At 49.8% G+C, this 25,488-nt stretch overlaps 1 protein-coding gene across 3 annotated transcripts in view; it reads left to right on the forward strand.

Annotated features, from left to right (window-relative positions):
• Positions 1–25,488, forward strand: part of rad17 (RAD17 checkpoint clamp loader component) — a 94,163-nt gene that overhangs the window by 1,038 nt on the left and 67,637 nt on the right. For 2 of the 3 annotated variants that reach the window (XM_038805398.1, XM_038805397.1), the window contains exons 2-3: positions 21,093–21,202; positions 22,957–23,238. In XM_038805398.1, the coding sequence (XP_038661326.1) occupies positions 21,158–21,202; positions 22,957–23,238 (327 nt within the window). In that variant the 5' untranslated portion in view covers positions 21,093–21,157. Of the gene's footprint in view, positions 1–21,092; positions 21,203–22,956; positions 23,239–25,488 lie in introns of those variants that run through there. The other variant, XM_038805399.1, reaches the window with a different exon arrangement.

Consider the following 25,488-nt stretch of genomic DNA (forward strand, 5'->3'; position numbering starts at 1 on the left):
GGCACTAAACGACATAGGGTCGGATGATGTGGAGTCTGTGTGGGTAGAATTGAGGAACCACAAAGGCAAAAAAACCATAATGGGAGTTATGTACAGACCTCCTAACAGTGGTCAGGACCAGGGGCGCAACATGTACCGGGAAATAGAAAAGGCATGTCAGAAAGGCACGGTCACGGTGATCATGGGGGACTTCAATATGCAGGTGGATTGGGTAAATAACGTAGCCAGTGGATCCAAAGAAAAGGAATTCATGGAATGCTTACAAGATGGCTTTTTGGAACAGCTTGTCATGGAGCCCACAAGGGAGCAGGCTATTCTGGACCTAGTGCTATGTAATGAACCAGACTTTATAAAAGATCTTAAAGTAAGGGAACACTTAGGAAGCAGTGATCATAATATGGTTGAGTTCAGTCTGCAGTTTGAAAGAGAGAAGGCAAAATCAGATGTAATGGTGTTACAGTTAAATAAAGGTAATTACGAGGGCATGAGAGAGGAACTGGCGAAAATCGACTGGAAGCAGACCCTAGTGGGGAAGACAGCAGAGCAAAAATGGCAGGAGTTTGTATGCATAATTGAGGACACTGTACAGAGGTTCATCCCCAAGAAAAGAAAGATTATCCGGGGAGGGATTAGACAGCCATGGCTGACAAAGGAGGTCAGGAAATGTATCAAAGAAAAAGAGAGATCCTATAAAGTGGCCAAAAGCACTGGGAAATCAGAAGATTGGGAAGGCTACAAAAACAAACAGAGGTTAACAAAGAGACAAATAAGGAAGGAGAGGATCAAATATGAAGGCAGGCTAGCCAGTAATATAAGAAATGATAGTAAAAGTTTCTTTCAATACATAAGAAACAAACGACAGGCCAAAGTAGACATTGGGCCAATTCAAACTGATTCCGGAAGGCTAGTGATGGGAGACGAGGAAATGGCTGGAGAACTTAATAAGTACTTTGCGTCTGTCTTCACAGTGGAAGACATGAGTAATATCCCAAAAATTATAGAGGGTCAGGGGGCTGAGTTGAGTATGGTTGCCATTACAAAAGAGATGGTGCTAAAAAAGCTAAAAGGTCTTAAAATTGACAAATCTCCTGGCCCCGATGGGCTACACCCTAGAGTTCTGAGGGAGGTGGCTGAAGAAATAGCGGAAGCGTTGGTTGAGATCTTTCAAAAATCACTGGAGTCAGGGAAAGTCCCGAACGATTGGAAGATCGCTGTTGTAACCCCCTTGTTTAAGAAAGGATCAAGACAAAAGATGGAAAATTATAGGCCAATTAGCCTAACCTCGGTTGTTGGTAAAATTCTAGAATCGATCGTTAAGGATGAGATTTCTAAATTCTTGGAAGAGCAGGGTCGGATTAGAACAAGTCAACATGGATTTAGTAAGGGGAGGTCGTGCCTGACGAACCTGTTAGAATTCTTTGAGGAGGTGACAAGTAGGTTAGACCAGGGAAACCCAGTGGAGGTGGATGTGGTCTATCTGGATTTCCAAAAGGCCTTTGATAAGGTGTCACATAGGAGGCTGCTGAGTAAGGTGAGGGCCCATGGTGTTCGAGGTGAGCTACTGGCATGGGTTGAGGATTGGCTGTCTGACAGAAGGCAGAGAATTGGGATAAAAGGTTCTTTTTCGGAATGGCAGCCGGTGACCAGCGGTGTCCCACAGGGTTCAGTGTTGGGGCCGCAGCTGTTCACCATATATATTAATGATCTGGATGAAGGGACTGGGGGCATTCTAGCGAAGTTTGCCGATGATACAAAGTTAGGTGGTCAGGCAGGTAGTGCTGAGGAAGTGGGGAGGCTGCAGAAGGATCTAGACAGTTTGGGAGAGTGGTGCAGGAAATGGCTGATGCAATTCAACGTGAGAAAATGTGAGGTCTTGCACTTTGGAAAAAAGAATCCAAGCATAGACTACTTTCTAAACGGTGAGAAAATTCATAATGCCAAAGTACAAAGGGATCTGGGAGTGCTAGTCGAGGATTCCCTAAAGGTAAACATGCAGGTTGAATCTGTGATTAAGAAAGCGAATGCAATGTTGTCATTTATCTCAAGAGGGTTGGAATATAAAAGCAGCGATGTGCTACTGAGCCTTTATAAGGCTCTGGTTAGGCCCCATTTGGAGTACTGTGTCCAGTTTTGGGCCCCACATCTCAGGAAGGACATACTGGCACTGGAGCGTGTCCAGCGGAGATTCACACGGATGATCCCTGGAATGGCGGGTCTAACATATGATGAACGGCTGAGGATCCTGGGATTGTATTCATTGGAGTTTAGAAGGTTAAGGGGAGATCTAATAGAAACTTACAAGATAATACATGGCTTAGAAAGGGTGGACGCAAAGAAACTGTTTCCGTTAGGCGAGGAGACGAGGACCCGTGGGCACAGCCTTAGAATTAGAGGGGGTAAATTCAGAACAGAAATGCGGAGACATTTCTTCAGCCAGAGAGTGGTGGGCCTGTGGAATTCATTGCCGCGGAGTGCAGTGGAGGCCGGGACGCTAAATGGCTTCAAGGCAGAGATAGATAAATTCTTGATGTCGCGAGGAATTAAGGGCTACGGGGAGAATGCTGGTAGGTGGAGTTGAAATGCCCATCAGCCATGATTGAATGGCGGAGTGGACTCGATGGGCCGAATGGCCTTACTTCCACTCCTATGTCTTATGGTCTTATGGTATTTGAGTTCCTTATTGGCATTTTCCCAACCAGTCACCAAGTGCTGCTATATAAATAAATGTATGTGTGTGTATATAGTGTTATATTGTTATTATTTGTAAAAAGTTAGGAACTAATTGCTATGTAAATATATATTCTTGGGTGCCGCATTTATTACTGCACAGTAATCATGTGCCAAATAACAATGTACCAACCGATCATTCACATGCAGCACTTCTTGCTGCTCTCCATGTTACAGGTTTTTTGAGTCTAAGATGTGATTATTTTTAACTTATGAGAACCAGAAGGCATAACACATGGTGTGTGTATGCATAGAAGTATGCGTACTTCACATAAAATTGAGGGATATACAATTTCTGCCTATTGGTGGAATTCTGACTTTCTGATTATGGAATTCTGCCCTTTTTTAAAAAATTCTGAACTCTCCCTTTCACCCTCCATTGTGCTTTGCTTGTAATGTAAAAATTCTGGCACAGAGTGGATGGTGGGAGCGGGGCCGTGTGGGAGCGAGTAGAGGTGGCTTCATGTAAGGGCACTAGTTTGGGGACGTTGGTAACGGCGCCTCTGCCTTTCCCGCCAGCACGGTACTTCATCAGCCCTGTGGTGGTTGCAGCCCTGAGAGTCTGGGGGCGATGGAGGAGACATGTGGGAGCAGAGGGAGTATCAGTCTGGTCTCCAATTTGCAATAATCACCGGTTTGCCCCGGAGACGTTAGATGGATGCTACCTGAGGTGGCAGAGAGCAGGGATCGAGAGGGTGGGCGATATGTTTATAGAAGGGAGCTTTCCCAGCTTGAGGAAACTGGAGGTGAAGTTTGAATTGACGGGAGGGAATGAGTTTAGGTACCTGCAGGCGCAGGACTTCCTACGCAGGCAGGTCTCAACCTTCCCGCTCCTACCACCAAGGGGTATACGGGATGGGGTAGTTTTCAGAGTATGGGTGGGAGAAGGGAGGGTTTCAGACATTTATAAGGAGCTTATTGGGTCAGAGGAGAAACAGACCGAGGAGCTGAATTACAAATGGGAAGAGGAGTTAGGAGGAGATTTAAAGGATGGTCTCAGGGCGGATGCGTTGAACAGAGTCACGCGTCCACAGCATGTGCCAGGCTCAGCCTGATATAATTTAAGGTCGTGTAATTTAAGATGACTGTGGCAGAGACTTCGAGTGGCAGTTATGCAGCAGTAAGCCACACATTTGGAAGCTCCCGTTTTAAAGAGATTTTTCGGCTCTTTTGAGAGCCCAAAACGGAAATTTTTCGACGTCTCCCGGTGGGGGAAGGTGTGCTGAACGACTTTCCCTGCAGTCCATGACTCGAACTCGGAGTGGAAAGGTGGAAAAAACAGCAGCAGCTCCTCAGGAAAAAACGGGGGAAGGGATCCAAGATGGCCACCGACAAAGCTCCAGAGGAATGGAGACTCTGGGCCCAGAAACAACAAACTGATCTCCTGCGCTGCTTTAAAGAATTCAAGGATGAAGTACTGAGCTCTCTGCAGGAAACAAACAGAAGGCTGTCAGAGATTCAGTCCACCCAGGGTGCTGCCATCAAGAAGTTGCAGACGCAGGCCATTGAACGAGAGGAGGAGGCCGTGGTCCTCGTGAGTAAGGTGGAGGGGCACGAAGCACTCCACAAGAAGTGGCAGGAACGCTTTGAGGAGCTGGATCACCGCATGAGGCGGAAAAACCTGCGGATCTTGGGCCTTGCAAAGGGGCTGGAGGGATCGGACCTGACAGCCTATGTGGCTGTAATGCTGAATTCGCTAGTGGGGGCCGGATCTCTCCATCTGCCCTTGGAGCTGGAGGGAGCGCACAGGGTGCTGGCCAGGAGGCCCAAGGAAGATGAACCCCCGCGTGCGGTGCTGGTGAGGTTCCACCGGTTCAGTGATCGGGAGTGCGTGCTGCGCTGGGCCAAGAAGGTGAAGAGCAGCAATTGGGAGAATGGGGTAGTGCGGATCTGCCAGGATTGGAGTGCGGAGGTGGCTAAGCGGCGGTCCGGATTTAATCGGACGAAAGACGTGCTTTATAGAAAAAAGATAAAGTTCGGAATGTTGCCGCCCGCGCGCCTGTGGGTAACTTATTCGGACCGGCATTATTATTTCGATTCCCCGGAGGAGGCGTGGGCCTTCGTGCGGACGGAGAAACTGGACTTGAACTAGGGGTTGGGGGTTGCGAGGTCGGCTGTAAGATATTAGTGCTGGATTCTGCTGTTGCTGTGTTCTCTTTTTCTTCTGTTGTTTTCTTCTTGTTTTAGTACTTTTGCAATTTCGATATGGTTATTTACGGAGGGGTTGTTCTGCTATGTTTTTGTTTTTGTGCTGTGGGACATTGTCTGGGCTGTGTATCTTGAGGGGAGGGTCGGGGGGGTATGTTGTATTCTATGCCGGAGTGGGGGTATGGAGTGGGGCTGATATTTGGGAGCTGCGTCAGAAGGGTGTGGTGGGGCAGTGCAAAAGCGCGGGCTTTCCTCTGGTTTCCCGTGCTGCGGGGCTGGGGGGTGGAGATGGTGACGGGGGAGGCGGGGCCTTAACTGGTTCTTCCCCGCGCTGGAGTGGTGCCAGGAGGGGGGATAGATTGGGGGATGATCCCACTTCGGGAGGGGTCGGGCTATTGGCGGGAGTTTCCGGGGTCAGCAGAAGTTAGCTGACCCACGGAAGTACAATGGAGGACGGTTCGCGGCTGGGAGTGTTCCTAGCCTGGGGGGGAAGGGAGGGGGGGAAAGGGGAATACCGGGTTGCTGCTGGTAGGGTCAAGAAGGAGCTGGTGGGGGCTGGGGGGACAGAGGTGAGGGGTTGTCGCTATGGGGACGGGGTCGAGCAGGGGGTGCTGGCCTGGGGCGGGCAGTCAGCGGGTTATGGCCAGCCGACGGGGGAGGGGGGCGGGACGCCCTCTGATCCGGTTGGTCACCTGGAATGTGAGAGGGTTGAATGGGCCGGTGAAGCGGTCGAGGGTACTGGCTCACCTGAAGGGGCTAAAGGCGGATGTGGCAATGCTTCAGGAGACCCACCTGAGGGTAGCGGACCAGGTCCGCCTGAGGAAGGGATGGGTGGGGCAGGTTTTCCACTCGGGGTTGGATGTGAGGAACCGGGGAGTGGCGATTCTGGTGGGGAAAAATGTGTTGTTTGAGGCATCGGAGGTGGTGGCGGATAAGGGGGGTAGGTATGTGATGGTTAGGGGCAGGCTACAAGGAGAGACGGTGGTACTGGCTAGTGTGTATGCCCCAAATTGGGACGATGCGGGCTTTATGAGGCGTATGTTGGGACGGATCCCGGATCTGGAGGCGGGAGGTCTGATCACTGGATCGGTCCAGCTCTAGGACGGGTAGGAGGCCGGCGTTGGCCAAGGTACTGAGAGGGTTTATGGACCAGATGGGTGGGGTGGATCCATGGAGGTTTGTAAGGCCGAGGGCACGCGAGTACTCTTTCTTCTCCCACGTACATAGGGTCTACTCTCGGATAGATTTCTTCGTGGTGAGTAGGGGACTGATTCCGAGAGTGGAGGAGGCCGAGTATTCGGCCATTGCAATCTCCGACCACGCTCCGCATTGGATAGAGTTGGAGATGGGAGAGGTGCGAGACCAACGTCCGTTGTGGCGGTTGGATGTGGGGTTGTTGGCGGAGGAGGAGGTGTGTAGGAGGGTCCGGGCAAGTATTGAGGGGTACCTTGAGGTGAATGATACGGGGGAGGTTCAGGTGGGGATGGTCTGGGAAGCCCTGAATGCAGTAATTCGTGGGGAGCTGATATCCATCCGGGCACACAGGGAGAGGAGTGAGAGGAGTGAGAGGGATAGACTGGTGGGAAAGATGCTGGAGGTGGACAGGAGGTATGCAGAGGCACCAGAGGAGGGACTGTTGGGGGAGAGGCGCAGCCTGCAGGCTAAATTTGATTTGCTGACCACTAGAAAGGCGGAGGCCACAGTGGAGGAAGGCACAAGGGGCAGTGTACGAACATGGTGAAAAGGCGAGTAGGATGCTGGCTAATCAGCTCCGTAAGCGGGATGCGGCTAAGGAGATTGCTGGAGTGAGAGACAAGAGTGGGAATGTGGTGCGGAAGGGGGTAGAGGTGAATGAGGTCTTCAAGGACTTTTACGGGGAACTGTACCGGTCGGAGCCAACGGGGGAGAGGGGGGGAATGAAGAGGTTCCTCGACGGGCTTTCTTTCCCGAAGGTGCAGGAGGAGAAGGTGGAGGGGCTGGGTGCGCCGATTGAGCTGGAGGAGCTAGTTAAGGGGATCAGGCAAATGCAGTCAGGGAAGGCACCGGGGCCGATGGGTTCCCGGTGGAATTTTATAAAAAGTTCGTGGACCTAGTGGGCCCCTTGCTGGTGCGGACACTCAACGAAGCGTGGGAAGGGGGGACTTTGCCCCCGACGATGTCACGGGCACTGATCTCGTTAATTTTAAAGAAGGACAAGGACCCCCAGCAGTGTGGTTCATACAGGCCCATATCTCTCCTCAACGTGGATGCTAAGGTGCTGGCAAAAATCTTGGCCACCAGGATAGAGGACTGTGTGCCAGGGGTTGTGCATGAGGACCAGACAGGTTTTGTGAAGGGAAGGCAGCTGAACACGAATGTGCGGAGATTGCTGAATGTCATTATGATGCCGGCGATTGAGGGGGAGGCAGAGATAGTGGTGGCGCTGGATGCGGAGAAGGCCTTCGATAGAGTGGAGTGGGGGTACCTATGGGAGGTGTTGGGGAGGTTTGGATTTGGTGAAGGGTTCATTAGATGGGTAAGGCTGCTATATGAGGCCCCGATGGCGTGCGTGGCCACGAATAGGAGGAGGTCGGAGTACTTCCGGCTTTACCGAGGGACCAGGCAGGGTTGCCCCTTGTCCCCCTTGTTGTTTGCACTGGCAATCGAGCCGCTGGCGATGGCATTGAGAGATTCAGAGAGGTGGAGAGGCTTGGTGCGAGGTGGAGAGGAACATAGGGTGTCGTTGTATGCCGACGACCTGTTACTGTATGTGGCGGACCCGGTGGGAGGGATGCCGGGAGTGATGGAGTTACTAGCCGAGTTTGGGACCTTCTCAGGTTATAAATTAAACTTAGGCAAGAGCGAGGTGTTTGTGGTGCACCCTGGAGACCAGGAGGAAGGAATTGGTAGGCTCCCGCTTAGGAGGGCAGGGGAGAGCTTTAGGTACCTGGGGGTGCAAGTGGCCAGGGACTGGGGGACTCTCCACAAGCATAACTTTACCAGACTGGTAGATCAGATGGAGGAGGAGTTCAGGAGGTGGGACATGCTGCCATTGTCGTTGGCGGGGAGGGTGCAGTCCGTCAAAATGACAGTGCTTCTGAGGTTCTTGTTCCTTTTTCAGTGCCTGCCCATATTTATCCCCAGGGCCTTCTTTAGGAGAGTGACCGGCAGTATTCTGAGCTTTGTGTGGGCACATGGGACTCCGAGAGTGAGGAGGGTGTTCCTGGAGCGAGGAAGGGATAGAGGCGGGCTGGCGCTGCCCAACCTTCTGGGGTACTATTGGGCAGCCAATGTGTCAATGGTGCGTAAATGGGTGATGGAGGGGGGAGGGGCGGCGTGGAAAAGAATGGAGATGGCGTCATGTAGAGGTACGAGCCTGGGTGCCATGGTAACGGCACCGTTGCCGCTCTCCCCCAAGAGGTATACCACGAGCCCGGTGGTGGCGGCGACCCTAAGAATCTGGGGACAGTGGAGACGGCATCGGGGGGAAACAGGGGGCTCGATGGAGGCTCCACTGGGTGGCAACCATCGGTTCATCCAGGGGAACACGGATGGGGGAATTCAGGGGATGGCAAAGGGCGGGCATCAGCAAATTGAGGGACCTGTTTATTGGCGGGAGGTTTGCGGGCCTGGGGGAACTGGAAGATAAATTTGGCCTTCCCCAGGGGAACATGTTCAGATACCTGCAGGTAAAGGCGTTTGCTAGGCGACAGGTAGAGGGATTCCCTTTGCTGCCCTCGCAGGGGACGATGGACAGAGTGCTTTCGGGGGTGTGGGTAGGAGAGGGGAAGGTGTCTGACATCTATAAGGTAATGCAGGAGGTGGAGGAGTCGTCAGTGGAGGAGCTGAAGGCTAAATGGGAGGAGGAACTCGGGGAGCAGATAGGGGACGGGACTTGGGCGGAGGCCTTGGAGAGAGTCAACTCTTCCTCCTCATGTGCGAGGCTTAGTCTCATCCAATTTAAGGTGCTGCACCGGGCCCACATGTCCGGGACTAGGATGAGTAGGTTCTTTGGGGGTGAGGACAGGTGCACCAGATGTTCGGGGAGTCCTGCGAACCACGCCCATATGTTCTGGGCATGCCCAGCACTGGAAGAATTCTGGAAGGGGGTGGCGGGGACGGTGTCGAGGGTGGTTGGATCCAGGGTCAAGCCAGGGTGGGGACTCGCGATTTTTGGGGTTGGGGTGGAGCCGGGAGTGCAGGAGGCGAAAGAGGCCGGGGTCCTGGCCTTTGCGTCCCTAGTAGCCCGTCGAAGGATTCTGCTACAGTGGAAGGATGCGAGGCCCCCAAGCGTGGAGACCTGGATCAGTGACATGGCGGGATTTATAAAATTGGAAAAGGTCAAATTTGCCCTGAGAGGATCAACACAAGGGTTCTATAAACGGTGGCAGCCTTTTCTGGACTTCCTGGCTCAGAGATAGGTAACTGGGTCAATAGCAGCAGCAACCCGGGGGGGGGGGGGGTGCATTATTGTAGTGTTTATTCTGCAACTTTATAGTGTGTTAATTTGCGTTGTTGTTAAAATGCTGGGTTGTTCATGGGGATGGGGCGAATGTATATGATTGTTAATATTATTGTTATTTTCGGTATTTTACTAAGGTGCGTTATTGTTGTATAAAATCAAAATTTCTCAATAAAAATTATTTTTTAAAAAAAGATGACTGTGGCACAGATTAGCAGGTTCTTTGGGGTGGAAGACAGGTGCACAAGGTGTGTGGGAGGACCAGCAAACCATGTCCATATGTTCTGGACATGCCCGAAGTTTAGAGGATTCTGGCAGGGGTTTGTGGATGTCATGTCCAAAGTGTTGAAAACAAGGGTGGCGCCGAGTCCCGAGGTGGCTATTTTCGGAGTGTCGGAGAAGGAGGCAGACGTTCTGGCCTTTGCCTCTCTGGTAGCCCGGAGACGGATATTATTAGCTTGGAGGGACTCCAAGCCCCCGAAGTCGGAGACCTGGCTAACTGACATGGCTAGCTTTCTCTGTCTGGAGAAAATCAAGTTCACCTTAAGAGGGTCAATGTTAGAGTTTGCCCGAAGGTGGCAGCCGTTCGTCGACTTCTTTAGGGAAAATTAACCGTCAGCAGAAGAGGAGGGGGGGTGGGGGGTTTGTGGGGTAGGGGGTTAGAAAAGGTGGGACCTGCGAGAGAGGAAGATGGCTTTTGGACTATGTTTATATATTTATGAACACTGTTTCTTCTGTTACTATTATAAAACCATAAATACCTCAATAAAATGTTTTTTTTAAATTCTGGCACAAATTTGGATTGTTGAGGTACAAGTCTCTGATTTGGGACTGAAACATGCACCGGTAGCTGCCAGTTTGCCCACCAATAGAAACTTAGCTTGATATTAACACTTTGGAGGAGTGAGTTTGCCACAATCTTGGTGTCTCCACTTGTTTTTTTAATTACCCTCCTTAAAACCTAACTTTGAGCAAGCATTTAGTCCCCTGTCCTAAAATTGTTTGCTTTACGTTGGTGTCAGTTTTTGTCTAAATGCTTCCGTGAAGCACTTTTTTTCTATATTAAAGACATGGATGCAAAATGTTCTTTAGTGGTATGATCGATTTGAGTCGCTCCCTTTGTAGTTCAAATCTGCTAAAAGGGAAAACCATGCCATGGTCAGTTAGGACAATGTTTGTAAAATTTTTCAAGGTTATGTTCAGGTGGCAATGGTTACTTCATCCTATATTATTATTATTATATTTATTTATTTAATAAATTTAGAATGCCCAATTCATTTTTTCCAATTAAGGGGTAATTTAGCGTGGCCAATCCACCTCCCTGCACATCTTTGGGTTGTGGGGGAGAAACCCACGCAAACACGGGGAGAATGTGCAAACTCCACACAGACAGTGACCCAGAGCCGGGATCGAACCTAGGAGCTCGGCGCTGTGAGGCAACAATGCTAACCACTGCGCCACCGTTCTGGCCTGCTTCATCCTATATTATATGTACTAACTGCTTTAAACACTGAATTGCTGAGGTCACTTTAAAGATTTTGTACAATTGCTTTGTTTACCTTCTATTATCATCAAGATTGTGGACCAACGGGGAAACTAAGGTTTCTACCCACTTGAAATGTAATGAGGCCATTTGAAGCGATCTGGAAGCTCTGCATTCAGTACACATTGTAAAAAGTGTTACTTGGTTCCTTGACATAAAGAATATTTTAGACCTTTTTGTTCTCGTCCACTAATTTTCAGACCTATTGTCTTTGCACCGCATCCCTGAAAATTAGTGAGTGAGTTGAACTTATTTGTGCATTGATATTAGGAAGTATCATTGTTTGGGTGTGTGACATAGCTATCAAGAAATCAGGGAGTTGCTGACAGATTTGTACGATAGAGTGGCATTGCAAACCAATTTAAACATATTAAATGTAATTTCTTAAGTGTGTGATGCATCAGAATGGCTTACATTTCTGAACCTAAGTGTGTAAGACTAACTGTAAATCAGTGAGAATTGGCAGGTGCAGGTTGTACTGGGGGTGGGTGGTGGATGACGATAGATCTCTGAACCAAAAGACTTGACTGTACTTAAGGTGTGGAATCATGAAATGATTGTATGGGAGCTGATGATGCAGCTTCTGAGCTTTAACTGTCTTATAATAATTTGCTGCAAATTTGAAACTGAACTTAATTTTCGCATTTTATGGTGTTTCTTACATTCTGTCCTGAATTACTTTTTGAACTTTGCTGTATTTCTGTCAAACTCCAGCTTTCAACCTGGTAAGAAGCAGTGCTTGTCATGGTATCAGATGTGTGTTCTCAAGATGGGTTTGAACAGCCTGCAATTTCTTTTTTGAAAACTGTGTTTTGCAATATTGAAAGTTATAAGGACTCTGTGAGGGGCGGAACGGTAGCACAATGGTTAGCACTGTTGCTTCACAGCGCCAGGGTCCCAGGTTCGATTCCCGGCTTGAGTCACTGTCTGGGTGGAATCTGCACGTTTTCCTGTGTCTGCTTGGATTTCCTCTGGGTGCTCCAGTTTCCTCCCACAAGTCCCGAAAAATGTGCTATCAGATAATTTGAACATTCTGAATTCTCCCTCCGTGTGGCGCCGGAGTGTGGCTTCATTGCAGTGTTAATGTAAGCCTACTTTTGACAATAAGTACTCTAAATTTAAAAAAAAACTAATTTCAGGACAGCCCTTTCAATACAAATAAAATCTTGAATTTATTATCCTCTGTCCAATTTATGGATGAAGGCAAACTGAGTTTTTTGAACTCTCCTCCACCTTCACCCCATTTTTATTTATATCAACTTATTTCATCCATCGATCCATTTATCCATTTTCCCCTCATCCTTGCCTCCCTTCTCCTCGCCTCACCCCACTCCACTAGGGTCATCTGTTCCCTGTTCCAAGTTCATAGAATCATAGAATTTCTACAGTGTAGAAGGAGGCCATAAGATATCAAGAGTCCAAAATAGATCATTCTGGGTCACATGTATTAAGTAACCCCTTACCTTACTTACAGTACAGTAGAAGTTACAAGTGACAATGAGCAGAAGATATTGTTTCATTTCATACATTTCGAACATTGCTACCTTTACCATTACCCCCAACTACTTTGGCCAAAGTAGTTGGGGTAACGGATTACGGCAGCAATGTGGATCATGTTTATATCAAGATGGGATGTAGGGAATTGTAAAGGCTTTGGTTTCAGTTTTTCTTTTACAGTGGGATTGGGTGGAGGAGATTCTGTCTCTTTTCTTTGTTCTTTGGATTTGGGCAGGGTGGGCTATCTCACTAGCCCACTTTCGCTAGTGAATGTGAGTGAGGTGGGGGGGAGGGGGGGGGGGGGGGGAGGGAGGAGGTGCTGCAGCCTGTTGGACCTGTTTGGATAGGTTTCAATGTGCTCAGTGCGTTTGCTTGGTGGGGGGAGGGGGTGATAAGGAAGGAGCATTGTTCAATAGGACAGTGTTTTTTAACTTTTTATTCCTAGTACCCACTTTTACCAGCCAGCCAGCCAACCTTTGCGATCCACACTGGCTGACCTTTGCAACATACCATTATTGCTTCCATTTAATGTGACAGGTCAACCTGCTTGATCCTCACGATCTCACTTGCTGGAGAGAGTGGATCATTTGTTCCTGGAGGGGCGGTTTGCCAGGCTAAAAAGAATTGTAGGAAAAGTTTGGGCTCTCTGGATAAGATTTATTTAGGTATTTTCAAGATCGCAACTTACGAAAGTGATTTTTCTGACATTCCCAGTGGCGCCGCCAACATCACTAATGGAGAGGCTTCTTTCGCTCGTAGGGTCGGAGGAAGGGAGCACTTCCAGCATTTGTGGGCAGATTATGTCGGAGGATCCAGTGTCAGTGGAGAGGGTTATGGCTAGGTGGGAGGAAGAGCGGGGTCCCATATTAGATGGACAAGGTGTGGAGTGAGGCCCTTTGTTTGGTAGACTCCACATCCACGCCCAGTAGCACAGTGGTTAGCACCGTTGCTTCACAGCTCCATGGTTCCAGATTCGATTCCCGGCTTGGGTCTGTGTGGAGTCTGCACGTTCTCCTCGTGTCTGCGTGGGTTTCGTCCGGGCGCTCAGGTTTTCTCCCACAGTCCAAAGATGTGCAGTTTAAGTGGATTGGCCATGCTAAAAATTGCCCATAGTGTCCAAAAGTGGTTAGGTGGGGTTACTAGGTTACAGGGGTAGAGTGGAGGTGTGGGCTTAAGTAGGATGCCCTTTCCAAGGGCCAGTGCAGACTTGATGGCCGAATGGCTTCCTTCTGCACTGTAAATTCTTTGATTCTATGTCCTCGTACATGAATCTTGGTTTGATCCAACTTAAAGTAATTTTCAGGGCACCATCCAGAATGAGTTGTTTCTTTGCCGGGGTAGAGGACGGGTTCGAACCCTGCTCAAGAGGTCCGGCTAAACACACACACATATGTTCTGGTCTTGTCCCAAGATCGTGGGTTTCTGGGTCTCCTTCTTTAGGACCATGTGAGCGATTCTGAAGATTGAGATGAAGCCCTGACTTTTAGTGGCCATGTTTGAGGTATTGGACTAGCTGGAGCTGCAGACAGGTGTCGAGGTCGATAACCTGGCCTTTGCCTCGCTGATTGCCCGGAGTCATGATGTGGAGATGCTGCTGTTGGACTGGGGTGGGCACAATTAGAAGCCTTACAACACAAGGTTAAAGTCCAACAGGTTTGTTTGGAATCACTAGCTTTCAGAGCTCCTTCACCAGGTGAGTGATGAAGCAGATTCCAAACAAACCTGTTAGATTGCCTGGTGGTGATGGTGTGGAGGTCATTATCTCCACCTAGTGGCTTGGAAACTCGATGGAGTTCCTGTACCTGGAAAAAGTCAAGTACAACTGAAGGTAGCAATCGAGGGGTTTTACACACGGTGAATGCAGCCGTTTATTGTTAATTTCAAGGTATTGGTCACCGTTAGTTAAGGGGGAGGTGGGGGGAGATGGGCTAGGAGGGAGGGGTTAGGTTGTATGAGGGTTTGTTGATATGTATTTGTGCTTATTCTTGTTATTTTGTATTATATCAAATTTAAAAACCTGCACTGGTAGTGCAGTTTTATTTATTTTTTTTTAAAATAATTTTTATTGAAATTTTTCGATACAAACATTTACCCCTACTACATTTTAAATTATAACACAACAAATCCCCCCTGGAAAATCCTCCCCACGCCCTCCCCCGCGCGCACCCCCCCACCCTCTCCCCCCCCCCCCCCCCCCCCCCCCCCCCCCCCGCGCTACCAGTCTAGCAACCAAACCGTTTTTCCCTTTCTGCCGATGGCCTCGGGCAGTCATTGCCCGCGACCCCCCGCTGACGTGCTCCCTTCGTTGCTATCCCCCCCCCCTCCCTTCCCCCCCCCACCCTTTCTCCCCGGGTTGCTGCTGTTTCGGCCTCCAGTTCCTATCTCTGATCCAGAAAGTCAAGGAAGGGCTGCCACCGCCGGAAGAACCCCTGTACCGACCCTCTCAGGGCGAATTTGATTCTTTCCAATTGGATGAAGCTTGCCATGTCGTTTAACCAGGTGTTAACACTTGGTGGCCTTGTGTCCCTCCACTGAATCAAGATCCTTCTCCGAGCTACCAAGGACGCAAAGGCCAATATTCCGGCCTCCCCTGCCTCCTGTACTCCTGGCTCCACCCCAACCCCAAAAATCGCTAGCCCCCACCCTGGTTTGACCCTGGTTCCCACCACTCTCGATACCGTCCCCGCCACCCCCTCCCAGAACTCTTCCAGTGCCGGGCACATCCAGAACATATGTACATGGTTCGCAGGGCTTCCCGAACACCTAACACACCTGTCCTCACCCCCGAAGAACCGACTCATCCTAGTCCCCGTCATATGGGCTCTGTGCAGCACCTTAAATTGGATGAGGCCCAACCTTGCGCACGACGACGACGAATTGACCCTCTCTAAGGCATCCGCCCATGTCCCATCTTCTATCTGCTCTCCCAGCTCCGCTTCCCACTTGTCTTTCAGCTCCTCTATCGATACCTCCTCCACCTCCTGCATTATTTTGTAGATGTCCGAGACCTTCCCTTCTCCGACCCAGACCCCTGACAGCACCCTATCACTCACCCCTCTATCGGGAAGCAAGGGAAATCCTTCCACCTGTCGTCTGGCAAATGCCTTCACCTGCAGGTATCTAAACGTGTTCCCCGGGGGGAGCTCAAATTTCTCCTCCAGCTCCCCCAGGCTCGCAAACCTCCCCTCTATGAACATGTCCCTCAGTTGCCTGATGCCCGCCCTGTGCCAGCTCTGGAATCCCCCGCCAGTGTTCCCCGGGACAAATCTGTGGTTCCCTCTCAGTGGCGCCGCCATCAGACCCCCCACTTCCCCCCTGTGTCGCCTCCACTGCCCCCAGATTTTAAGGGTGGCCGCCACTACCGGACTCGTGGTATACCTTGTGGGGGGGAGCGGCCATGGTGCCGTTACTAGCGCCCCCAGGCTTGTATTGCCGCAGGACGCCCTCTCCATCCGTTTCCAAGCTGCCCCCTCCCCCTCCATCACCCACTTGCGCACCATCGATGCGTTCGCCGCCCAGTAGTATCCGGAAAGATTGGGTAGCGCTAATCCTCCACTGTCCCTACTCCGTTCCAAGAAAATCCTTCTCACTCTAGGGGTGCCATGTGCCCACACATAGCCCATAATGCTGCTAGTTACCTTCTTGAAGAAGGCCCTGGGGAGAAAGATGGGCAAGCACTGGAACAGAAACAAGAACCTCGGGAGGACCGTCATTTTGACTGACTGCACCCTCCCTGCTAGCGACAGCGGTACCATGTCCCACCTCTTGAACTCCTCCTCCATCTGCTCCACCAGCCTTGAAAAGTTCAGCTTGTGGAGGGTCCCCCAGTTCCTTGCCACCTGCACCCCCAAGTACCTGAAGCTCTTTACTGCTCTCTTAAAGGGGAGCCGCCCAATTCCCTCCCCCTGATCTCCTGGGTGTATCACAAAGACCTCACTTTTACCCACATTTAATTTATATCCCGAAAAGTCCCCAAACTCCGCTAGTATTTCCATTACCTCCGGCATTCCCCCTTCCGGGTCCGCCACATATAACAACAAATCATCCGCATAGAGTGATACCCGATGTTCCTCCCCTCCCCTTGTCAGTCCTCTCCACCCCCCTGAACCCCTCAGTGCCATCGCCAACGGTTCGATCGCTAATGCAAATAGTAAGGGGGATAGGGGGCATCCCTGCCTGGTACCTCGATGGAGCCCAAAATACTCTGACCTCCTCCCGTTTGTAACCACACTCGCCATCGGGGCCGAATACAACAGCTTCACCCACTTGATAAATCCCTCCCCAAACCCAAACCGTTCCAGCGTCTCCCACAGGTATTCCCACTCCACCCTATCGAATGCCTTCTCCGCATCCAGTGCTACCACTATCTCAGCCTCCCCCTCCACTGCTGGCCTCATAATCACATTCAACAGTCTCCGGACATTTGTGTTAAGTTGTCGTCCCTTTACGAACCCCGTCTGGTCCTCATGGATTACCCCTGGCACACAATCCTCTATTCTGGTTGCCAGGACCTTTGCCAACAGTTTGGCATCTACATTCAAGAGGGAGATGGGCCTGTAGGACCCGCACTGTACAGGGTCTTTGTCCCGCTTCAGGATCAAGGAGATCAGGGCCTGTGACATTGTCGGGGGCAGAACCCCCCCCTCTCGCGCCTCATTGAAGGCTCGCACCAGCACTGGACCCACCAAGTCCACATACTTCTTATAAAATTCCACCGGGAACCCATCCGGCCCCGGCGCCTTCCCCGCCTGCATCTGGCCTATCCCTTTAACTAGCTCCTGCAGCTCTATCGGCGCCCCCAGCCCCTCCACCCGTTCCTCCTGGACCTTTGGGAACCTCAATCTATCGAGGAAGTTCTCCATTCCCCCCCTCCTCCTGGGCGGCTCAGACCGGTACAATTCCCTGTAGAAATCCCTGAAGACCCCGTTCACCTCTTGCCCCTTCTGCACTACGTTCCCTCCCTTCTCTCTCACTCCCCCAATCTCTCTGGCTGCATCTCGCTTGCGCAGCTGGTGTGCTAGCATCCTGCTCGCCTTTTCCCCGTACTCATAGACCGCGCCCTGTGCCCTTCTCCATTGCGTCTCCGCCTTCCTAGTGGTCAGTAGGTCAAACTGGGCCTGTAAACTGCGCCGCTCCCTCAACAGCCCCTCCTCTGGTGTCTCCGCATATCTCCTGTCCACTTCTATAAGTTCCCCCACCAGTCTCTCCCTCTCCTGCCTCTCCTTCCTTTCTCTGTGTGCCCTTATGGAGATCAGCTCTCCTCTGATCACTGCTTTCAGGGCCTCCCAGACTACCCCCACCTTCACCTCGCCCGTGTCGTTCGTGCCCAGATATCTCTCAATGCCCTTCCGGACCCTTCCGCACACCTCATCGTCCGCCAGCAGCCCCACATCCAGGCGCCACAACGGGCGCTGGTCCCGTGCTTCCCCCAGTTCTACCTCTACCCAGTGTGGTGCATGGTCCGAAATCGCAATGGCCGAGTACTCCGTGTCCTGCACTCTCGAAATCAGCCCCCTGCTCAGTACAAAAAAGTCTATTCTGGAGTACACCCTGTGGACGTGGGAGAAAAAAGAATACTCCCTCGCCCTTGGCCTGCCAAATCTCCAAGGATCTACCCCCCCCATCTGCTCCATGAACCCCCTTAGCACCTCTGCCGCTGCCGGCCTCCTATTCGTCCTGGAACTCGATCTGTCCAGCCCAGGGTCGAGCACTGTATTGAAGTCCCCCCCCATGATCAGGCCCCCTGCCTCCAGACCCGGAATGAGGCCCAACAGGCGCCTCATAAAACCCGCGTCATCCCAATTCGAGGCATACACATTCACCAGCACCACATTCTCTCCCTGCAGCCTACCCTTCACCATCACGTACCTACCCTCCTTATCTGCTACCACCTGCGCCGCCACGAACGACACCCTCTTTCCCACCAAAATCGCCACCCCCCGGTTCTTTGCGTCCAAGCCTGAGTGGAACACCTGTCCCACCCACCCCCTTCTCAGGCGTACCTGGTCTACTACTCTCAAGTGAGTCTCCTGCAACATTGCCACATCCGCCTGCAGTCCCTTTAGGTGTGAAAAAACCCTTGATCTCTTGACCGGCCCATTCAGCCCCCTCACGTTCCAAGTAATCAACCGGGTCGCGGAGCGACCCGTCCCTTTCCCCTGTCTATTAGCCATGTCCTGTCCCCTGTTCGCCCCGGGCCGACCCTCCCCTTCTGACCCGTTCCCCATGGCGATGGCCCCCCCCCCCCCCCCCTCCCCTCCCGTTCTTCCCTTCCCGTCCTCGGCCTTTCCAGCAGCAACCCGGTATCCCCCCCTAACCCCCCTTCCCCCCCACCCCCCCCTGGCTAGGACCCCTCCTAGCCGCGGTGTATCCACCATCGTACTCCCGAGAGTCAGCTGGTTTTCGCTGACCCGGCTGCCCCTGCCACACTCCGACTCCTCCCGATGTGGGGGGGGAGGGGCCTCCCCCCCCCCTTGCCATCCCTCTCTGACCCCGCTTCAGTGCGGGAAAAGCCGCCATTGCTGGCCACACCCCACTCTTCTCTCCTCCCCCTTCCTCCGTCCCGCGCGCGGGAAACAGGGGAAAGCCCGCGCTTTCGCCCGGCCACACCCTACCCCGCCATCTTCAATTCCACCCCCGTCCCCATCCAAGCCCATAAAAAAAAAGCCCCCTTAAAACGAGAGGAAGAAAAAAGAGAAAAAGACAACACGCATAACCAACTTGCACCCCCCCCCGTCCCGCCTCCCCAACTTAACAATATAACAATATAAATAACAAATCTCAAATAAATACATAAATACATAACTATGCCTGCATAACTAAATAACTACCCAATAATAACGTATTTAACCATCACCCTCCATCGAACAGAACAGTAACCATAACCCTTAAAGAACAGATCAAAAAACAGTAAAAAAGCCCCCCCACAACAACAATAATTAAGGGAAGTTGGCAACGGGAAGAGACACACAAAAAGGAACAAAGAAACCCCCCATAACACAAGTTTCAAAGAAACCAAACGATCCATCAACTTTAACCAAGTTCCGACCTGGCCTAAGAAAGACATGGGCCACTTGATCAGTCAAGGGTACTCGGGCGGCCTCGACCGCCGGCGTTCCCAAGTTCTAGTTCAGGTCCAGCTTTTCCTCCCGAACAAAAGTCCATGCCTCCTCTGGGGTCTCAAAGTAATGGTGCTGGTCCTTGTAGGTGACCCACAAGCGCGCTGGCTGCAGCATTCCGAACTTGATCCTCTTTGCGTGCAGCACCGCCTTCGCCCGGTTAAACCGGGCCCGCCGCTTTGCCACCTCCGCACTCCAGTCCTGATATATCCGCACCGTCGAATTCTCCCATTTGCTGCTTTTCTCCCTCTTGGCCCACCTCAGCACTTTCTCCCGATCACAGAAACGCTGGAATCGCACCAGCACCGCCCTCGGGGGCTCGTTCGCCCTAGGCCGCCTAGCCATGACCCGATATGCTTCTTCCAGCTCCAGGGGCGATGGACCGGCCCCCTCTCCCATCAGGGAGCTCAGCATCTCCGCTACATAATTCGGGAGATCAGGCCCCTCCAGGCCTTCTGCTAGGCCCAGGATCCTCAAGTTCTTCCGCCTCATTCGAGTGTCCAGCTCCTCAAAGCGGCTCTGCCATTTCAGGTGGAGTGCCTCGTGCACCTCCACCTTTCCCACGAGGACCGTGGCCTCCTCCTCCCTTGCAGTCATCTCCTGCTGCAGCTCTCTTATCGACGCCTCTTGGGTCGCCTGGGCCCCCATCAGCCTTGTGGTCGTCGCGTTCATAGACTCTAAGAGTTCCACTTTCAGCTCCGTAAAACACCGGAGGAGAGCGGCCTGCTGCTCCTCCGCCCATTTTCTCCAATCTTCTAGTGCACCACCGGCCGCCATTTTGGTCCTCTTCCCCCGCTTTTTTCGGGGAGCTGCTGCCGCTTTTTTTGTCGCCCCACTCCGAGTACCGACCATAAAGTTGGTCTCACTCTCCTCAGGGAGCCTTCCCCCACCGGGATTCGTCTTTACAGTACCGTCGGGGCCCTCCAATCGGCCCTTAAACACCTTTGGCGCAGGAGCTGCCCAATGTGCGACTTAGCTGGTCATAGCCGCAACCGGAAGTCTAGTGCAGTTTTATTAATACAGTTGCAAAGGGGTTTGTTTAATGAAATAAAATGAGCATTTTAAATCCCACTGCTTATCCACCACCTGTGAATAGTGTGATTTTAAATGACTGAAAATATGCAAAGCTTTCTAGTTATTGGTTAGTAGTAAATTTGAAAATAAAACTTTGAAAATCTTAAGTGTCCTTGCGTCCAAAAGATCCAATTTAATGTTTGAGTTATATGCCTCAAGCCTGCAATGGAGTGAAATTGGCGGAAACTCCCAACAGTGATAATTTCACAGGGGAACTCACTTTTGTGGCTGGGGTTTACTTTTAGTATAAATTTCTTAAAACTGATGTAAAAGGTTCACAGAAACTTGAGCTGTGCTGAACACCATATACGCCCAAAATTCCAGAGTTTGTTACCCCATTTATGCTGATATTGAGGTGGAAAGGTACAAATGGAAACCCTAGGTCCTCGAGTGCACCCCACAAGAGTGTTGGCGATGGGCAAAACTATAAGAGCTGTCTCAGGGTGCCAATTTACATTTTCTGTTAATATAAAGTGATTAGTAATTTAAAAATAGAGGTAAATCATTTTGAGTTAAAACTTGGCATTTTCTTTCCTTCCTGAAGCTTGAGAAGTGACTTTGTTGTTGAAGGTGCAGAACGTAGCCCGCTTATGACTATCAGCAAAGTTGATGATGTCAAAATCCTCTCTCAGCAGAAAGGTTATTTCTGCTAAGGTAAATGTATTTTACAATCCGTAATTTGGAATTGTAGTTCTTTTGCATTGTTACAGTACCTGGGTTGAGAATACAAGCTGTTCACTTGTTTCTATTTTCTGTCATCATGCAATTTATTTTTCTAAATAGAGAAGTCCAAACTGCAGTTATAGTTAACTATTTCACTTTCACAGAGGTTACTTGTACGTTTGATGCCAGGCTCACCCCGGTTTGGACAGTGCTATTCACTACATTCATTTGTCTTACTTTCTACCATACGTAGTGGTTGAGGCAAGTAAGATAGATGGATTTATGGGGAAGCTAGGTAAATACACGAGGAAGTTCTGATAGAGTGAGATGAAATAAGATTGGAGCATAAACACTGGCACAGTTACTAACTTTGATTAGGTCAGTAGGTAAATGTCAGATTTTATGCAAAGCTTTAGAGAAGATGGGTTCTGGGCAGCAAGATGGCACAGTGGTTAGCACTGCTTTCTCACGGCTGGGTCGCTGTCCGTGTGGGGTTGCACATTCTCCCCGTGTCTGTGTGGGTCTCACCCCCACAACCAAAATGATGTGCAGGGTAGGTGAATTGGCCACGCTAAATTCTCCCTCAATTGGAAAAAAAATGAATTGGGTTCTCAAAATTTATTTTTTTTAAAAGAGAAAAGATGGGTTCCCTCACTGTTCTAAGTTTTACTTCGCTGAGCTATCAGACATTGCCTTAATATCCCTGGGTTAAAGGAGGGGGATGTTAACCATCCTGTTTCTGACTGCTGTCCAGTGAACGTGGTAACCCCAGTGATATCAGTCAAGTCAAAAACGAATTTAACAGATTTTTCAAGAGGCTGAAACAAAAACCATAAACAAAAGGAAACAGCCAATTAAATCATAAAACTGTTCTCCCTGTCAATTGTACACGGCAGCCCAGTGCAATCTCTCCCAAAGATCCTTAATGATATTGGTGGGCACCAGCTACTCCTTCTCCAGGGAAACCAGAATGCAAATGTTGGCAGGGAAGAGAGGCGGGCAGCCAGAGCATATCCCCATTGGCTCTGTCTCTCCTGGAACGATTGACAACCAGGCCCAGGAACATACCAACTAAGCAGATTCTTAACTTGCCTGGCACCCTCCAAAAGACTGGATTGGAGCCAGACTTTGAGATGCTGCTCTTCAAATTAAGGAACACACTCTCTGTCTAGTCTTGCAAATTAGGAATTTCAGTTATGGAAGAGATACCAATGTGCATCGCAGTGCACATTTAAAAAAAAAATAGGAGCAGAGGGATTGGAGAGGATGAGAAAAAATATTGCTGGTCACTGTTGTGATTTGTTTTCCCCAAACGTTGGATGTGTAGTCATTATTTTTCAAACATTGGACTCTATAGTTTGAAATTCACAATTTGGGTTGGAGTTTCTAATTTTAAAAGAGTGACAATTTAATATTGTTCAATTTCATATTTATTTGGTCCAGGAAAAAGATCTAATTTTTAATAAATTTTCATCATAGCAAGAAGACTGTATTTAGTAAGCAGTGTTATTGCAGAGTAGAATGTGCTATTCAACACCATTACCAGCCATAATGCTTTACATTTCTCTGAAATAGTGTTCTTGATTCAAACTAAGATGGTTTAATTTTCTGCATCTGGCCTTTTTGAAAATTGAATAAACCTCGCATTTCTGTAATACTAATAAATTTTAAGCAAATTGTAAAACTACAGACTATGATTAGATACCCATGTTGATGGTGCCTTTCTTCCTGTAACGTTGTTTTAGGTGACAAACTGGGTGAATCCGTCTTTTGATGGTATCAGCAACTCTACCTTACCATTAACTTCAGACAGAAAGCCATCTAGCAATTTGGGGTCAAGTGGTGGAGTTCAGAAAACTCTTTGGACAGAAAGAGACAAAACATTGCAGTCCTCCAGCTTAAGCAGCACAAAGAGCCGGAAAAGAACAAAGGTATCTGATGTGGAGCAGATTTTTGATCGTTGCAGACAAAACTCGGCTTCAAATCCCAATGAACCCTGGGTGGATGAATATAGACCTCAGACACAGGTATGTATGTGATATATAATAAACTCCGCAATCTGTTCCCTTGAAGTTCCAATATATAGATTTTTAAAACCGCTTTCCACCCTTCCTTTGAATCGTGCCTTTTCAACAGTGTAACAATGGGTTAGGGCTGCAGTCTTTTCACAACTGATTAAGGTGATGTTACAACTTTCAACTCTGTTTCAGATATTGTTTTGGACAAATGGCACTAGTCTTGTGTAGTAACACTGTGAGGCCCCTTGTTTTATGAATTATATTGTGATCAACGCACATGCCCTCCTTGCACTGTAATTTTAGATTTTATTTCATAATACTACTGTAAAGCACATTGGTTTGCTTTACTACGTTAAAGGAACTATATAAATGAAAGTTGCTGAGCGCCAGATTCCGGATTCAATTCCGGCCTTGGGCAACTGTGTGGAGTTTGCACATTCTCCCCGTCTCTGTAGGACGGCACGGTAGCACAGTGGTTATCACAGTTGCTTCACAGCTCCAGCACACGGGTTCGATTCCCGGCTTGGGTCACTGTCTGTGGGAAATGTTGCTCGTTATACTCTCTCCTTAATTTGCTCTGTTTTAATTAATTTACTCAAGAGTCGCCAGGTATCCTTTTGATACCGCCACAAGGTTCAAAACGGAATACTGATCAAAGACTCGATACACCAGTTAGTAAGTTTGAAATCAATGCACATTTATTTACACACACAGTCAATTTTACTCATGCACAAACTCTACTCACTAAACTACAACTATTACTAAAAGCCTATACTTAGCTTCGGGTGCCCACTCAGTCAGAGGAACAATAGCCGTTGTCTGGTTCTGAGACTGCTGGCTTCAAACTGGTATAGAATAGTAGCTAGGAACAATGGCCGTTGTCCGGTTATGAGGCTGCTGGCATCTAACTGGTATAGAATAGTAGCTAGGAGCGCCTATCTCGTAGCGTGCGTTGACTTTAGATTTACTTGGCTGGTGCTTGGCGGGTCTCGTCGCTGAGAGCCAAGGCTAAGATGAAGGTGAAGAAGAAGAAGAGAGCGATCTGTCTTGGGGGCTCCTCTTTATACCCCGAAGGGGCTTTGCGCTCTTTTGGGCGGTTCTTGAACTTGGCCCCAATTAATTGGACCATGTCCAATCATTTGTATTGATTTCTCCAATAAAGGGGTCGTTGCTTGATCACTGGGCGGGTCCTAGGTGACCGTTGGCCTGCCTTTGTTTTAGTCTCCACTGGCGCCGGGGAGTCTGCCCTGGTACCGGTTGCTTAAATGTTTCTCTTTTGTCCCCGGAGATAGCTCATTACTATGCTAATGGCTTGTACTATCGGTTTTATCTGGGAGCTGCAAACTCCAATCCACAGGCAAACCTTGCACCTGCTTGTTTTCTTCGCACTGTCCAATTTTCCCTTTACTCTTTGCAAGTGTCCATTTTGAAATCGGGACGTGGCCACCCCAGGTGGCTACAGAAGTCTTCATGTTCTCCCCGCGTCTGCGTGGGTTTCCTATGGGTGCTCCGGTTTCCTCCCACAGTCCAAAGTCGTGCAAGTTAGGTAGATTGACTATGCTAAATTGCCCTTGGTGTGCAAAAATGGTTGGGTGGGGTTACTGGGTTACAGGGGTAGGGCAGAGGCGTGGACTTTATAGAGGTGCAAACTTGATGGGCCAAATGGCCTCCTTCTGCGCTGTAAATTCTATGAACTATGATGTACTTTGGATGCTCTGGTTTTCTCCCACAGTCCAAAAATGTGCATGTTAGGTGGATTGGGTCCGTGTGGAGTTTGCTCATTCTCCCCATGTCTGCGTGGGTTTCACCCCCACAACTCAAAGATGTGCAGGTTAGGTGGATTGGCCATATCTTTTTATTAAAACAGTAAAAAGTATATACAAGGCCAAACGGTAGAAACACTAATTTTGTGTTGGAGAAACAGGGTACCCTCCCGTCATGGGGGAGGGATGTAGGATATTCTGATTATGAAAACAGTGCACAACACAACTAAAGAACAAATAGCACATGCACTAAATTTTGCGCTGGAGAGACCAGATAACCTCGCCTCTGTACCAACAGAAGGGAAAAGAAGGGGTGGTGGTGGAGAGAGAGGAGAAAGGAGGGTGTTGGGGAGGGAGGCCCAATAGGACACTGTCTGTATCTACGGAGGCAGAAAAACAAGAACCTTCAATTATGATGTGCCACATTACGGGAGTCCCCAGAAGAGGTGAGGGGCGATACAGTGTCAGGCACGAGTGAGCCCTGCACCCCACTGCA

Source organism: Scyliorhinus canicula, chromosome 8 (assembly GCF_902713615.1).
Source record: "Scyliorhinus canicula chromosome 8, sScyCan1.1, whole genome shotgun sequence".
In the NCBI taxonomy this organism is placed as follows: domain Eukaryota; kingdom Metazoa; phylum Chordata; class Chondrichthyes; order Carcharhiniformes; family Scyliorhinidae; genus Scyliorhinus; species Scyliorhinus canicula.